The 18,544-nt window shown below is 38.0% G+C and overlaps 1 protein-coding gene across 1 annotated transcript in view; it reads left to right on the forward strand.

Moving 5' to 3' along the window:
- Positions 1-18,544, forward strand: part of nlgn2a (neuroligin 2a) — a 199,665-nt gene that overhangs the window by 86,301 nt on the left and 94,820 nt on the right. Inside the window, exon 2 of the mRNA XM_053492131.1 lies at positions 4,794-5,612. Within this exon, the coding sequence (XP_053348106.1) occupies positions 5,108-5,612 (505 nt within the window). The 5' untranslated portion in view covers positions 4,794-5,107. The remainder of the gene's footprint in view (positions 1-4,793; positions 5,613-18,544) is intronic.

Raw genomic sequence — 18,544 nt, forward strand, 5'->3', positions numbered from 1 at the left:
CCTGATGTGATCCTTAATGAGTAAGACCTCTGATTCCAGATTGGAATTAGATTGTGTTAATGCAGGTGACTGATTTCAGGTGGTTTTACTCTCGAGTCTTACGTTCATTAGACACAGCCTAATAATCCAGTAATAATATACCTGATTTGGGAATAAACAACCTGGAAGACTTCAGCTGGAATGCAGCCAATCAGAATCAAAATTGTATTCCATCAAACAAGGTTGACAATGTAATTAATAACCTGCCGAATAGAAAAAAAAATTACAATTTAATATATCTAATCTACATACTTTACCTAACTAAATATTCCTGTACATTCTATCATGGGCACTTTCAGTCATGGCACATTTTGACCAACATGGCTAGACATAAACAAATGTTTCTGCGATAAAGCAAAGTTATACAGTGATATACAAACCTATGAATATACTTGTAAGGTGGGATTAGGAAGGCCGTTGGCAGTATTGCTGCCTGCTTTTATCAGAGTAAATTAAAAACAAGCTCAGCACACTTGCCAAGCTAACCTTAGCCACTTGTTACATTCTGAAGAGGACTTCTAGTTGTGTTAGCTTGTGTTAGAATTACATTCCAACATTTCTGATGATTTAATACTGAAATGAAAATTTCAGGCATCTGTGTCTGTATTCAGACATACTTACAGACTGATGTGCTATTCAGGTTTTTGCATAAGGACCATACAAAGGTTTGTGGCAGTTATGCATGAATCTGACCTTGAATTTAAGCATAGTTTTATTTACAGTAAGTCATGAAATTAAGTCTTATGTCCAGCACCATTTAGGCACCATAATAGGCCATTGAGGCTGTAAACCCACTTTAAAACATATGGAATGTCATATTCCAGGCTAATATCAAATACATATAAATATGCTGCTATTGATAACATAATTAATACTAATGACTTATTTCTTTCTGAAAGTATTGCTTTTTTATGCTTTATTGTGCATAAAATTAGGAACACTGCTTGCTTTAACTGAGGTGTAAGCAGGCAAGTACTTAATCAGTTTGTCCTTTAAACCGTGGGAACATTTTCTTTTTTGGATTATGCATTAAATTAACCAAACATTGACCTTGTTTTTTAATTTAACAGTTTAAATTTAAAAACAGCCTACATCCTGTTCGCACATTACAATTTCATGGCCTCAACTTCTCATGGGTCATATCTCATGGATTCATTCAGCACTATGAACGATTAACTGTCAGAGGATTGTATTAAAAAATAGGATGTGCTAGATTAAGTGTTATTTTAAATAACTAATAAGAGAGGATGGGTTGATTGGATAGATGAAATCAAATTTGCAGTGATTAATATGACAATTACAACTAATGCTATTCATACTGCAGTATCTTTTCATTTCACTGCTCTAATCTCTTGCTTTTGTTACATTATGTTATGTTAGGCAGCAAAGAAACCAAAAATCATAGCTGATTTCTTTTGTCAATCAAAATTTTTACTCCCAGGGTTATTTAAGTTTAAACATTTACATTTATGCACTATTAGGGGGAAAAAAAAGAATTAAATAAGTCGCCCACACATCGAATCAAGTAAATGGTGTATCTGTGTTATCTTACTTGCTGTGTATATTATAAGTGTGTGTATTTGCAAGCTTCTGTTGAGATATGTGGTTTAAGTACAAACCAGGAATCTCACATCACTAGATGGGTTTGTATAGACCCTAGTATTCCATTTATATTTGGAATAACAGCATCAGAATAAAAATGCATAATGTAACCACCTCTGAACTAATCCGGCCAGATAGGAATTAATTTTTCATCGAAATGAGAGGGCGTAAACTTTTTATTATCCATTAAATAAGTACAATTTATCTATGTGTAAACACTTTGATTATTTTCCTCTATTTGAAACAAGTATATTTTCTGTGCATGTTTGCCCCATGTGGGGGTAACATTAGGTCACCTGACAAGTTTCCAGGAAGGAACAGTTTTCTTCCTTTCCCTATGTCACAAACCCTCTTCTCTTCTCTCTTTCTAACCTCTGCACTAAGACACTTTGCTCTATGCATATTTGCACACACCGTACAGTATATTTTAATTTGCACAGTATATTTCTATTTTGTACATCATATTTCTATTTCTATTTTTATTTTTAGTTCTATTTTTTCCTAGCACATTTCTATTTTTATTTTTAGTTCTATTTTTCCTAGTTTAATTTAAATTTTTAATTTAATTTCTATCGTATTTCTTTTATTCATATTTATTTCTTATTTGTAAAATTTAACTCTCTTTTAGGGTCAATGGCAGTCGTATAATGCATTTCACTACATTTCGTACTGTGTATGTTTGTGTATGTGACAAATAAAATTTGAATTTGAATTTGAATTTGAATTCACTGGTCTTCACTTAGAACTTTTCTCTACTGAGTCTTTGGTGGCAGAAAGGGCACTGATTGGTTCATGATTTCAAGTCTAACACATTATCTATTAGCCTGAATTCTAGTAACCAATTATAACGCATGATATGAGGCAGAGATTTGTCTGAAAAGATGGGTAGCCTTCTTTTTCTCCTTCTTCTTTTGTTATATTTTCAGCAGATAAACCGCCTAACAGCAAGCAGAAACACTTTGTTTAAGCCAAAAAAGAAGTTAAATTCTAATGAAATGTAAATACTCGGCCAATCAGCTCTCTCCAGACCTCCGGCTGCGAAAGGTTACAACATCACCCGGGAATCGGACTCGCAATCTCCAGATGATAGGGCGAGCACTTTACCACTGCGCCATATACAGTAAACGTAGCTACTGACACACAGCCAATCAAATTGAAGATAAAAATGTTGGGGGAAATTATGGAAAGGTTGGGGTTCGTAATAAGTTTTAAAGGAAGTAATATCATGAGAAATGTTTAAAATTACGTTCCTTAGTGCTCTGGTCCTTTCACAGTAAAAAAAAAAAAAAAAAAAAGTCTCCTGACAAAGAATTGTATATCACTTTGTGTGTTTCAGACACCCAAGAACATACTGGGAATGTAATCAAGAGCGGTACCAGACAAGATAGAGTATAATATGACAGTAACAAAGCAATAGAGCAGGACAAACTGGGCAAGGGAGAGTGTTCAGACTGCTGATTGTTTCTGTGGAAATAATGAAAGCGATGATGACAATGATGATAATGATGACAACGTGAGAATATTGCTTACGTCCCTCTTTTATTCTCTTCATTCTCACTGGCTTTGGAGATCTTTATGTTCTCTGGCACTCCGCTGTTCTAACTGTGCTGTTTGTAGGGCATGTGTGCATATGTGCATGTGTATATGATGTGTGTATAATGCTCACTATAAACAGCTGCTCGTGCACAAACAGCTAAATAGTAACTCCAGAGGAATCGTGAAAAAAAAAAACACTGATTCATCACAGTTATAATCAGATTCCTAAAAAAGGAACAGCAAGGAGTGCTCAATATGTAATGAATTTGTCTCTGTTCTTAATTACTGTCGGTTTCATCTCTTCACATTATTTTCTTCACATAGCCCAACAGTATCAGTGTTTACAATGGACCGACCTTTGTTAGACCAAACAGGCTGAGCCGTGAAAGAGCTTTATCATCAGTTTAGAAGAATTGTTTCTCACCAAATCCCAGCTCATTTATAATTCAACAGTACCACACAGTATAAAAACTGTTTCTGCAGCCACATTTTCTGGAGTGTGCTCTGAAAATGTCACTTACTCTAGCATACGTTTTCTAATATCCTTTACAAAAAAAATAAAAAATAAATAGGTCAGTGTTGATTAGTGTGTTATACAATTACAATTTTTGCTCCCTGGCGTATGGTTTTGCAAGATTAACTTTTTTACTGAGGTAGAAAGTGACAATAATACTCCTAAAAAAAATACTCCAAAAATACTCCCACATTCTGGCAAGCCCCCTTTTTTTCATTTTAAACAATATTATAATATGTGATCTGGAGTGTTTTTATATCAAGGGATTTACAGGAAGCACCAGGCACTGGGAGCGGAAAAAGCTCTTGGTTGTCTGTTTTAGTTAAGATGGAAACACGAGAAAACCTCACTGGCTAAAAGTATTAAAGTGTAGAGGAGAAAACAAGTGGTTTCTGTAAAACCCTTTTGTAAAAATGTGCTGCAGTTTCTAGCAGGACTTTCAACACTCTTTTTTTATATTTCTGAGTGACAACACATAGGCACATACTGTAAGCAACATACAGTATGTAATGTTTGCAGGGTTGCAATTTTCTATAATGACAACTTTGTAAAGTCATAGGGTGACATTTTACAATATGGCAGTTTCAGAAAGTGTATCTCGCTTCTGAATAAATCTGAAGTCTAACAGAAGTGACAGTGAGACTGAGAACTGATCCACTTCACCTCACTATAATCTTCTGTTATGTGCACTTTGTTTTCACCAAGGTGGTTTAAATGGTGACAGATAGCTATAGCATTTAATTTGTTTGTATTGTCAGAGCCATTAAAGTTAACATTTGAGAGATTTTGGATACATCTGATCTTAATCTAGAATTTTAGGTATTTTAAAATATAGTGGACTTTTCTTGTAATTAGACTATGCTTAATTAAATAGTAGTGTAATTACTGTAAATGAGTGGAGGAGTTGGTACTAGAGAGGTTAAAACATCGCTGACATGTTGTTCAACAGAGAATCAGACCATTATTACAGAATAGATTTATAGGATGTATCAGGAATGTTGGTTTTGTCATGATACAGACTGACCTTTTTGTCAACTGCACGTATAACAATTTCTCCTAGCTAAAAGGCCTGACTTTTGCACTTTTTCTTTGTCTTCTACAGGACGCCCAGGCGTGATTGTCTGTGTGACCAACCCAATGAGGACATTGTCGGGCAATGGAACGTAACAGACTTTTGCTCTTTGACCTTTGCCACATCACATTAACTTGCCAGGGCTGAAATCACCACTGGCAACATCTTACGCTTGTCTTTGTTCTCCTCCCTGTCCCTTCTGTTCACCTGACTCCCTATTCCTGTCCTATCTGTCCACAGTATCTCGTCAACCCAAAAGAAAAAGGATAACGCTTCTCCTAGTGGATAACGCTTCTCCACTATCCTAGTGGACAATCACTTCGCTCACACACTTCTTGATTTGAATGATAATAAACAAAAGAATGGCTAAAGCAGTCATGCGCCCACCACCCTGTTGCAAGCGGGACTCGGGCTATGCCTGCAGATTAGACACTCTCAACTGCGTCTATGTCCTGTTCCTAGCACTGTGGCTTACTCTAGGCACATGTCAGCGCACTGAACCCAGTGCCAAGCACCCAGTGGTCAGCACCAACTACGGAAAGCTGCGTGGACTCAAAAAGGAACTAAATAATGAGATTTTGGGCCCTGTGGAGCAGTACCTGGGCGTGCCCTATGCCACACCGCCCATTGGAGATCGCCGGTTTCAGCCTCCGGAGGCACCCGGCTCGTGGCCTGAAGTGCGAAATGCTACTCAGTTTGCACCCGTGTGCCCACAGAACCTCCACGGCGTGCTGCCTGAGATCATGCTGCCCGTGTGGTTCACTGACAGCCTCGACGTGGCTGCTACTTACATTCAGAACCAGAGCGAGGACTGTCTCTATCTGAACGTCTACGTGCCCACCGAGGATGGTGAGCTGCCACATTCAGTACTGCACACGATACAAGTATACAGATTAAACATTATAGATTATACATTAGCTTTTTTTTAATACATTTTAATGATATCGGTAATATTAGTAATTGTACTAAGAATTGTTCCAACTCAATTTTAAATGAAACTTTTCTTTTTAATTATACTTTATATTTCACAGCTACAGTAACATATACAAAAGCAATACAGCAAACAGAACATATACAAGAAAAAGCTTTTTTTTTTTGCTCATTTTTTGCTTATTAGGAGACAAAACACTTAACACTTAATCTTTTTTTCCACATTCTTTTTTCTTGTTTTTGTCTCCATCTATAACACAATGCTCAGTACACTAGACTGAGGATTATGAATCTGATGTTGTATGATGTCTTAAAATATTTTTTATACAAAAAAGGCTGTTAAAGCTTAATTTTTCATTTATCTTCGCATGGTCTTTTGTTTTAGGACTTTTTATTATCTGGTTTAAACACTGGGGTTTTTCCTTTTTCTTACGCAACTGAAAATTTAATTGAAAACACTTCACTTCATGTCCTTTCGCTCTCTCTCTCTATCTCTCTCCACACAAACGCACACACACACACACACACACACACAGGTGAAATCACTAAGCAAGGCCAGGGTGTGTGTTAATCTGAGGCTAATGTTGCTGAGCTAGCGTTCACAGAGACCTGTTGATGCAAAATCTTTAATGTGAAAAATATACCACTGGGTACAATTCCTAAAGGTTTTTTTTTTTTTTTTTTTGCCACACACTGATGGTATGATTTCTATGCATACCGCTATTTTTTTTTTTTTCAATGCAAGCTGGTGCAATTTACATTTGAAATGCCTTTTTAAAAAAGTATTAAATGTACTGTAACTTGAATAGAGACTACAGAGATTTCAGCCAGGCTGCGGTGCTGATTTGTGGCACTGGCATATAACTGTGGGTCCATCTGCGATGAAACTTAATCCTGATCTCATATTATTCTCTTTTTTTTAATACTGCACTGGGGACGTGAGCGTGTGAGTCCAGATCTAGTTAATACCAGTCAGAAAAATACAGAACGCTCGGTGCAAAGGGGAAATCTGTCTCAGGGTACATGCTCATTCTGAAGCGCAGGAAATCGAACCAGGAATTAACATCTGAAATGACTGAAGGATTTTTAAAAGGCTGGGGAAAGTGAGAACTATCTGTCAATCTTTTGGTTCATTGAGTCCTGGGGTTTCAAAGAACATAAAACCACAACGTGGATTAAGCCGCCAGTGTGCGAGCTCAGGTTTTTTTTTTTACTTTCTTCTTCTTTTTTTTCTTTCTTTTGCAATAAATACCTTCCTCATTACCCACCAGGTTGGTTCTCTGATCTAGTGATGCACAACTGTTTTTGACCTTTTTTCTTGGTGTGAGATGTTCAAGGTCTCACAAAAATTATTCTTCTCTTTTTCTTTTTTTTACTACTACTAAACCCTGTTTATGTCAGAGTCAACTCCTTTGGAATAATAAGGGAAGGTGCTTGGTTTAGAGTGTAACAGCATGCAGACACATATCCGCAGTGGATTAAACGTCGGGATAATACAGTGTGACACATCAACATGCAAGTGAAACTCCACTGGGGCTCTGCTGAGTGTGTTTGAGTAGGTGTGTGAGTTTTCATTGGCACACCCCTGGTGTGAAAATGCTTGTTTTATTTTCCTGCCTGTCAACACCAACAGCAGTTTTTTTTTAGCTTTGTTGAGCACATTTTGCTTCTTTTTCTTCTTCTTTCTCTCCGTTACAACAGTGTAGCAAATCAATGAGTTCTTTAAGCTTTGGTGATATCCAAATCAGTCCATGTACATCTTCCTGAATCTCTAAATTCCACTTAATCCAGCCAATTTATTTCAGACACCCAGCCATTTTTTTTTTGAAGTACAATCATGCACACCTTATCCAGCACCAAATAGGGCACTGTACACTTTACAATACTCACCTATCATGACTAAAATGTTTACCTATGATCTAAAGGGTGTAACCCATTTGTTTATGCATGTGTGTGAGCTGGAGTGTGAGGACCTTCATGTATTAGTCTGTGTGCTGCAGCCATGTGTGATCAGATCCCATCAGTCAGTGTCTATGGGAACGATTAGCTCACCCTGCAAAACGCAGCATATCCTCCCATACATCTTAGCTGCAATCAATTCTTTGAGTGCTGGACGCTGCAGTATTCACTTTCTCATGACGATTTTTCTTCTGCTTAATTCCTCGCCTTGTGTAAGTCTTTCGCTCCTGCTCAGAATCCTTTCTTTTGCAATTTTTTTTTCATACAATAAGTGTTATGTCCTTGACTGTACCCAAACCTACTTTTATCTCACACATTTATTTAAGTCAGTTCAAAGGGGGTTTGATAATTAGCTGATAATTGGCTGATTGCTAACCTGTGCGGTTACATCATTGCACTACACATAATAGGCTCCTGGTATATAAGTGCTTTAGATAATAAGCCCATTTTCTCAGTGTAAGCTGCCAGACTGTGCTGATTGAATTGGTGCTTTATACAGTATATGCTTTTCAATAAACCTGAACCTTTAATTGTATATTTAGTTCAGTGTACGCACATGTACAAAATCATTGGATAATCGCACAAATCGAGGGGAAAAAAACTTTAGCCATGTTTTATATGTGATTACATGTGGAGATGGTGAATAATATGCAGTCACATTTAAAAGACATCTGAAGGTCCAGTAATAAAAAAAAATACATTCATGGATTAATAGCTTTAAATGTCTACTCTCGGAAAATCAAGCAGATTCATTGCTCAAACATTGGCCAATACAACAAATTGGAATGGCCTGAAATGAAAAAGGACACTAAAATACCAGACATTAAAGTGGTCAGCAAATGAAACCAAGTACCAGAGAGATGTGTGGGAATACCCCACAACATGGGAGGGTAGCTCAGTGGTTAAGGTCTTGGAATATGGATCATAAGGTCACGGGTTCTGAACCAACACCACCAGACTACAACAGTTGAGCAAGTTATTTAAATCTCTTAAAATACTTTTGTTCACTTAAAAGTTGTGTGGTCTGATACCAAGGGTGGTATGTCCTGTGCTCTTTAACAAATTTGGATTTAAATATCAGGAAATTGAGCTGAAATTGTAATCTATTGTCTCATATTCATCTCTTGGTATTAAACTCAAATGCCTTCAAATAATAGGCTTTGCTGTTCCAATATTTTAGGCCATAAATGTGCGCTATATTTTTCAGCATTAAAATGATTAAATGTTATGGTTCAACTTTGCCAACAGTCACTACTCGGTCTTTTAGTGGCTATACTTTGTGAGGATCCAATTAAAGTGTGCATAATGATGCCAAATTATCTCAAAGGAACGTTCTACAATGCCTTTTACTATCTGTATGGATAAAACTGTCTTAGCCTTTGGGAGCATAAAACAAATGTGTGGATAAATAAGTGAATTAACGTGTAAATAACAAGCAGCACAAATGTGATATATGTGGCCTTAGTGCAAAAAATAATTAGGAGTCATACCCTGATCTGAGCTGTTTATCTGTGGAGGGGTGGGGAGGGGATTAGGGAAGTGTGTGTTCGTCAGAAAGCTAGGAGAATTGATAGAAAGGGAATTGAATGCAGTTCTCTTAGAAGAATGAGAAAGCGTTTAACGGCAGTACCTGAGCGTGTGCAAATGGAGCTTTTTAATGAGCATCAGAGCTGATGGTACAGGTCCTGTTCCCTCTGCAGGGATAAGTGTTGTTGTAGACTGGAGAGCAAAGCAGCTTGAAGTTATCAGACCACAGACACACACTGGAAATATGAAGACTCCAGGGTACTGTACATTTAAATAAGGCGTTTTGGGAAACCAGGGACTTAACTCCAGCATCTAGTACATTTGATGTTGAGTTATTATCTTTAGCATCAGATGAGGTCAGATAGGAACGAAAGGAATCAGTAAGTTTTACCTTACGCTTGTTTATGTAAGAGACAGAGAGAACAAGAAAGAGAAAAAGATGAGAGATGGCAAATTGTGTTAAAATGTTAGTTTGACAACATGATAAAGAAACAAATGATCAAGGGTTGAAAAATGACTGGGAAGCAAAGTGGATAATGAAGAGCCAGAGGCAGGGGGAGAGATGAAAAGAGAGGATGAAGACGTGGAGGTTTAGGAAGCTGAGATTGAAGGCAGAAGGTGGAGACTACACAGGGTCGCCTTGGCAACCTTGCAGCTACTCCAGCCTATAGCTGTCAGGCATCACATAAGGGCTCTCTGTGTAGTGTGAGTGCGTGTGTGTGTGTGTGCATGATTGAGCATGTGTGTATGCATATCCATTTGTCGTTCTGTTAGTCTCTCAATAAGGGAATTTAAAACAACGGCAGACTGCATGTTATTTATAGATTCAGATGCGGGCAGAAAGAAAAAAGTTCTGGAGTGTGTGCATGTGTGACAGAGTGTGTACTTCTGACTTATGCCGTTATTGCGCAGATGTTAAATTCTCTAGGGCTGACGTGATGTGCTGTCTTATCTCTTTCTACTGCTCTCTTGGTCAGTTATCCACTGTCGGCTCCTCTATTTTAGAAGCCCCTCAACCTCAGCAGCTTTGTAACTAGACATCACTTGTGTAAGAGCTGCTACAGTGAAAAGTGTTGTGACTTGTAATGTCATCAAGACTGCTTTGCTGCTTCGATAACTCTGCAGTAAGTGGAGTGTGAGGAATTATATATCTAATTCAGTATTGCTTTATTGGTATAGCTCTTTTAAATATATTGTTGCCAAAGCTTAGCCTAGTCCTATTAAACTACTGCTGTATTACACACACTAAAAATCAATAATAATAATAATAATAATAATAATAATAATAATACAAGGGACATTCAAATCAACTGAGACTTTGATTGTGCAGAATAACAGAACGCAATTATGAGAGTAAAAACCCTCTATTTCTCTATATAATCCCATGCAACTCTAATGCACTAATTCGTGTGTAATTAGTGCTTGGGTACAAGGGGGTATCAAAAGGTTTCGAGATTTATGCATCACAGATCTGATCGCTTTCCCCATACATACTCCGTTATACACCTTTAAACCTGGCAGTGGAATTCACTATGGATGGTCTGGCAGCTGGGGACGAATTATCGATGCACAATGCAGCAAATGTTGAGCTGCATTGATGAGCTTGCACTTGGTCGAGCTGTGGACCTGCCTTGCGTTTTCAGTCATGGAGATGATGGGCTCCTCGACATGACATGAAGGACAGATCATCCAAGGCACATTGACAAAGTTCTCGGCAGATTCCGACGCTGTGTTACTTTTGCTTCTAGATCAACAGTCTGGTTACGAACTTGCCAGCAACACAGCGCATGTTCAAATCACACGTGAGCATTGCCTGGACTGCACACGTTGCTGGAAGGTTTTGACATTTCTTGAGGCTATAATGTGCAAGAATTGTTCAAATGATTGTATCCATAGTTCCCACGGACAGATGCGTCTCTTCCGCAAGTTATCTGTCAATTTTCAAGAATCAGCAAACACTTTTTGAATGGTAACAGGAAAAATGGCAGTGGGTTCGAAGCCACCTTGGCAAGGATCGTCATTTACAGATGCATGGCCTTCTTTAAAACGTTTGCACTATTTAAATATTTTACTGTATCCCATCAAAGAGTCTCATCACCATACTATGCTTGAAGTCTTCTGGTGTGACTCGAATTCCCCTTTAAATAATAATATTTGTATCCACAACACCAACAATATATTGTTGTAGGTATATATAGTTATTATACAGTGGGGGAAATAAGTACTGTATTTGATCCCCTACAGATTTTCTAAGTTTGCCCACTTACAAAGAAATGAAGGGTCTATAATTTTTATCATAGGTTTATTGTAAAAGATTGAGACAGAATATCAACCAAAAATCCAGAAAAAGGCATATGATACAAATGTTATGAATTAAGTTGCATTTTAATAAGGGAAATAAGTATTTGATCCCCAAGCAAAACATGACTTAGTACTTGGTAGAGAAACCATTGCTGGAAAGCACGGTGGGAAGAGGTTTCTTGTAGTTGTTTACCAGATTTGCACACATCTTGGGATGCATTTTGCTCCAAATGTTTAAGATTACAGCTCTCACCGTGAATTTTCTATTGGAATAAGGTTTGAAGACTGGCTAGACCACTCCATGACCTTAATGTGCTTATTCTTGAGCCACTCCTTAGTTGCCTTGGCAGTATGTTTGGGGTCATTTTCATGCTGGAAGACCCATCCACAACCCATCTTTAGGAGGTTTTCATCCAAAATTTTACAACACATGGCCTCATCCATTGGTTCCTCAGTGCAACAAAGTCAATCTGTACCTTTAGCAGAGAAACAGCCCCAAAGCATAATGTTTCCACCTCCGTGCACAATATCAACAAAAAAATCACATAATAGGGTTATTGACCACCTAGTTGAACCTACTTTAAACAATTGTTGTGTAACCTGCAAAACTGTCATACATAAGAATTAAAAAGTGATTCTAGAGTTGATCCTCATGTCCCCTGTAGTTGGCTAATGGCTTTTTTCGAGTTTGAAGCAGAAGCTGATGTGCAAATTTCCAGATAAATCAACACTGACATATCAAGATTTCTAATTACCAGCTAACTAAATGTTCAAAACACCCAAGTAATGCCCTTGATCAGGGGTTCAAGAAGGATTTGGTAATCTAGCCATGCAACATAACACTATTTCAGACACCATTTTAGTGGATACTAATGGGACAATGGCAGACAGATGATGTGACATCACGTGCAAAAGGTCAATAGTTGCTCGATCTGTATTTCATCCATGAAATCTGTAATTTCATCCAGTAACACATTGAGTGTTGTTTTGCCATTTTTTTTATTCTTTATTTTTCATCATTTTTGTATATATTTTCTGTATTTTGTTATAATGGATTTCACAGTGTTCTGACAAAGCTTCAAAGCTTTGACAATATTTTAATAACTTTCTTCATGTTTTTCTGCTTTGACTTTGGGCACTGTATTTAACTTTCTCATGCATGAAGATTCGTATAAGGATTGTCAGTCTAGTAGTGGTGAATATACTGAATATACAGTATATATACACGTTTTATATCAAAGAAACAAATACATTTGTTGAGGGAGTGTAAAGATCTTTTTCTGGCAGAGAAATGATAAAGCATTTTGAGGTATTGCCTGAGTGAGTGTGGATAGTGCTTTTTTAATTAGTGTCAGACTGAAAGGTACAGGTCCCAGGACTGAGGACGGCTATTCAAGAGAAAAGAGAACAAAGTACCTTTGAGGTACTGTAGGTGCAAGTGCAGGAGTGTTTGGGTATTTTGCATTTACAAAATGTTTTGGAACAGCTGGCCATTATACCATAATAAAGACTGTGAAATGCAAACAGTGCTCGGGATGATATTTTATACTTAAAATATTCTAATTAAGGCAAGCATGGACTAGAACAGGGTGCATATGAGGATATGATGATGATGATTATTTTTTTAAATATTGGCCAGCTGTACACATACTTTTTAAACAACCTGGCTAATGAAAAATCATTTAGGATCAATCAGTTGCATTACTGAAGTCCTTAACAAACTGAAAGTGTTCCACATAAAGAAATTTGCTGCAATGAAGGAAACAAGGCGGAACCGAGAACACATTTACCAAATAAGCTATTTAGGGCTTATAGTGATAAGTGAAAGTTTCTTCTCAACAAATAAGTCAGAACATCAGTACAAAAATGTACTTTATGACCAAAGGTTTGTGGACAGCTTTCCTTCACATCAGTATTCACTTTTTGAACAACCTGTTCTAGATTTAGTCTCGCCTTTGCCATTATCATAACCTTCACTCTTCTAGAAAGGTTTTCCACTTAGATATGACCCCAAGAATATTATTAGGGAGGTCAGGATTGAGCCCAGGGTACTGTGCAGATAGATCCCTTAAGTTCCGCCCTTGGCAAACCATGTCTTCATGAAGCTTGCTTGGTGCACAGCAACATTGTCATGCTGAAACAAGACTAGATGGTCTGACAGTCCAGTAAAAATTTGGAACCAAATTTGATTAATCCATCTACAGTATAGTACAACATGTTTTTGAGAAATGAGAAGAAATAGAAGACCTGAAGGAAACAAGGACAATGCCCAAGATTTGTATGGAGCCGTGCGTCTCTCACTAAACTTATATTTGTTTAGTGTGTTTAACAGTAGACATTGTCCCAATCACAGTTGTGACATTCTGTTATCACCTTGTATATATCATTAGGGCTGGTACACTCACTAGCGCTGAGAAACACCTGGCATCCTAAGTGAAACCTCCATCCTATATGTCCAGGTGTGTCGTGAATATTGACTGTTTAAGGGCCAATACATAAGGTGGTTTTGTATTTTTCTCCACCAGAGAGATTTTCAAATGTTTAAAAGTCTGTATCAGTGGGCAAATTTCTACCGGTGTGTCACTATTACAGGTCAAGGTACTATACTATGAAATTCTAGCAAAATAATATTCTGAGATGGAGACATGTAATAGAGAGAACCCTCAGCTGTTGTAGCTTCAGAAGGAGCTCAGGTTACTTCAATACCTGCTCTATAGTGGTTTGTATCTCTTTTCTATTTGTTTTTTTTGTTTTCTTACAAATACACTCACAATCATACACAAGCATTATTGCCACCTCATGCTATATGTCTTCTTTCACTTGTCTCTCTCACCCCTACTGCATGCTTTTCTTTTTTTTCCCCCTCACCCTGCTGCTCAAAGGGTGTCTCTTCAGTTCCTCCTGTAGCTGAGTTGGCAAGTGGCTCTGAATGCAAATAAGACTAACCCAACCCGTCTCTCTCTCTCTCTCTCACACTGCGCGTAGTTATATCTGTTCTTTGGAAAACCTTTAGTGAGGAAGCACTGCCAAAAATGAGGGGAGGTTGGAGAGAAAAAGAAGGCAAAATGATGAAATCCCAAAAGACAAAGTGATATGTCATTTCTTGAATAGGAAAATAAAGGGTCCTAGTTTTTCCTCCCCTTCTTGAGTATTAATCATCATGGCATTTATTCATATATTTATTATTCATATATTTGGCAACATAAGCCAGGAAGTACAGGCGTGCCAAAAAAAGGGGTACAAAAGGATGATACCTGGGCCACTAAAATTAAAAGGTGGCTAATTTTAATTTATATGCTAATGTTACTTTGTATTTTATTAAACTCCATCATCCATATGCTATACAGTACATCGTATCTCGTTTCTCATCTATTTTTACATTTCTTTTTTAGATTTTTTAGCATGCTTCACTTTGTTAGACAGGTATGATTTAAGTGTTTTCTTGATTCAACTGGAAAGACTGATAGTAATCAAGCCTGGATGCGGCAAGTAAAATTTAACCCAGCTTTTCAAAAATCACAGTCCATTCATAATTTAGCTAGGGGATGGGGGTTCCTTATTTACATACTGTAGGGCCAGGTAGGTTTAGAGTAGACAGCTTTCTTTCCTCAATAAATGACTGCATCTTCATCGCTCTATCACAATCATCACTGTACATTAAAAAATTATCCCCCAGACAATGGTCATGAATGGAAAATCTAGATATAGAGACCACAATCATTTTTGTACTAGGCTGCAAACATGTTTATTTCTGTTATAGATTTTCAAAAATTTTAACATGCAGCTCTATGGGTATTGACTCACATTTCAAGTCATCTCCCAGTAGTGGAAATGCACATTTTGGCACTTCCTCATTGGCTTTATTTTTCAGAACTGAAGGTCGCCCCTTCGGCAAGTCACCAAATTTTTCTCCCCATTTAACATTCTGCTTAAATCTTCCACAGAGTCACAGAAAGGCAAGAGGCTTTGAGTGATATAAAGGCAGTTTCTGAATGAGAAAGAAGTCGAGCGTAAAAAATATCTATATTCTAAAAGGTTAAAGTACTATGAGAGAAGTGTAAAAGGTGTCCAGTGGAAGACAGCTGAGAAACAGCATGCTTTATTTTAATCAGAGTGATTACTGGCCACATTTCTTAAGTTTTAACAAGATTAAGTCAATGTCACTGATGCAAGGAAGAGAAAGATTGTCTCTCGGAATGAACAAGATTATACTAAATTAGTACGATTAGCCTGCATCTGTCATATATGCTCAATTGAGTAAAAGGTAATAATTTATCAGCCTATTAAAGCATTTATAACGAAAAACACAACACTGCAATGGTGGGCTTATTATAGGTTTTAATAGGTAGTCAGGGCTGCACCAGCTTTCAATAAATTTTAAATAAATGTTTTGCTTCAGAACTTTGACCTCGATGTGGCTTTGTGAAAGATTCAGTGAAGCGGGCAGACATGGGGCTGTGTGTCATACTGCTCATGAGGTCTGCCAGTAATTGTCACCAGTGGTGTTTCTGGGAAATTGCTTTAACCTTCATGCCTTCTCCATTGCCACCACTCCGTAAATGTCATCCTATCTGGCTGTCCCTCTCCCCTCTGTTTAAACACTCCTCTTTTCCACACACTCACTCTATCTTTTCCAAACATTCTGCGTCACAGACCCTCCCCACACACATACAATGTACATCCCAGTCACCTTCCCTTGCAATAATGTCCTCTCCCTCTCACTTCTACCTCTATCTCGACGAAGAATTCTTCTTCATATCTTCCATGCACTATATCTGCTCTTCCATTTTTTTTCTTTGCCTCTTTTTCACTGGCCTTACCAGAAGCATCTAATAATCAGTCAGTCATACTGTGCCTGTATGGATGCATTTTATAAAATTTTTAGCAGCTTCGAAGCTTTAGGGAGAGGGTGAACTAGGTATAATTTTAATTCACGAACTGTAGTTTTGTTTTTTGTTCCAAATCAGAGCTTCAGTCTGAACCAAAATGTGTGTCTGAGGGATGAATCTTGGGGTATTAAACACAAAGAAATCATTCAAAAGGAAGATTTTAGGTCAGTAATATTCTAATCGGTAAGGCCATTAACCGGTAATCCAGTTAACTGATCATAAGGTTGGCATAAGAGCTGCCAATGTTTGGACCTCGAGGAAGCCCTGCCAGCTCTATGGGTGCCAGATCATCTCAGACTCTGCTTCATAACAAAATAAGAAAAAAAGTATTACTCTGATGCTATGTATATACTGTATGACAAATAAGGGCATCATTTTTGAAATGAGGCTGCATGACCTGTAAATTTGAATCACAGTGTGACATGCTCATACATTTTGGGTGGATGCCAGACCATGGTAGAGGCAGGAATGTTTCTAATAATTCATAGTACAATTAATTAAGATTGTCATGCCCACATCACAATCAAACCCATAATCAGCTGTGCACTCCTGCTCTATTTACCTTGCCCTTTGCTTTTCACCACCTCATCCACTGCTCCCAACAGACCTGTTCTCAATCTCTAATCATCACAGATTCCTATTTAACACGGTTTCAGACAACATTTCTGCCCCAGAGATATCTCCACAGAAGCAAACAACGTGCCCACTCTTTTGCTGACTTAGCACTTCCGCATTCCCACGCCTGAGCTCATCATCTGGAAACGCTCTGCTCGGGTTTGGCCATTGCTCTGAAGGTGGAACTAAGATGAGAGACTGGGTGTGGCGCCAATGAGGCAATTCCTTCCTACACTGAATGATTGATTTTTCCTAAGCTAAATGTTTGCTAACAGGATAGTAACTTTTAAACAGAAATAGAAAAAACTACCATTTACATACGGGATCATGATTCACAAATAATTCAATTTCAATTAAATTTTATTGTCCTAGCGTTTTTAAATATTGTCATTGTCGCAAAGCAGCTTTACAAAATCAAAATAATTATTTAAGTTTGTATGGAATGTGAATGTGTATGGATCAAAATGGTCAGATAGTCCCTGATGAGCAAGCCTTGAGCAATGGCAAGATAAAACTCCCTGAGTTGGTAATAGTAAGAAACCTTGAGAGGAACCAGACTCAACAGGGAACCCATCCTCATTTGGGTGAAATAGAAAGCAGGAATTGGTCTGCTTTTATACTGTGTTAGGTGGCAGGCAGTTCAGCTATAACAGTTGATGTTAATTGATGTTAATGTGGAGTCCAGGTAATTATTGGAGGCTCAGGTAGACTTGTAGGAAATTCCAGTACTGAACTATCGTGCAACTGCAGCCAAGTCAAGTCCTCAGAGAAACAGCGGTCAACATCGTTTGTCAAAGTCGAGGCCAGAACCGTCTTCATGGTAGAGTGAAACCATCCCCAGACACCAGACTCATCCAAAAGAGACATACGGGGCATCCATGTGACGAGATCTCCAACCAGAAGCTGGGCACCAGGATGGGTCAGACAGGTCCAGAGGGCAGAGGGAGTCTGGATCACTGACAGCTCAGGAACAACATGTGTAGCTTGACAGGGAGAGGGAAAGAGAGAGAGAGGGGGAGAGAGAACAGGAGAGGGGAGAGCAGAATAGAAGAGATAACAGTTAGGTATGGTCACAGTCACACAATGTATAATGTAAATGTATATTTAGTGTAGAGTGCAAGCAAAAACTCCTGCAGGACTAACTATGACAGCATAACTAAAAGGGAGAGCCAGAAGGAAACACAGACATGAGGGCTCCCTGAGATGTAAAGCAACCAATCACCTCACCGTCAACAAACCTGAGTGATCAATGAGAGAGGGGAAGACAGCATCTAAACATACCAGTTCACCATAATACTTTATGTCCATCAGTCCCCCAGTTCCTGCTTATTTACCCAAGGGAAATGTAACTATAAAAATGCAGGATTAAGCAGAAGGAAGTTAATTAGCATCCAGTCTCTTATATCCTTTACGCATTGCTCAACTTTAGCATGCTGTTCTTTCTCATTTGTTTTTTTTAAGAAATATAACTGTTATCAGCATAACAATGAAAACTAATACCATGCTTATGGATTATGTTGCCCAGAGGAAGCATATAAAGGGAAAAAAAACAGTGAGCCT

This window comes from Clarias gariepinus, chromosome 1 (genome assembly GCF_024256425.1).
Source record: "Clarias gariepinus isolate MV-2021 ecotype Netherlands chromosome 1, CGAR_prim_01v2, whole genome shotgun sequence".
Lineage (NCBI taxonomy): Eukaryota > Metazoa > Chordata > Actinopteri > Siluriformes > Clariidae > Clarias > Clarias gariepinus.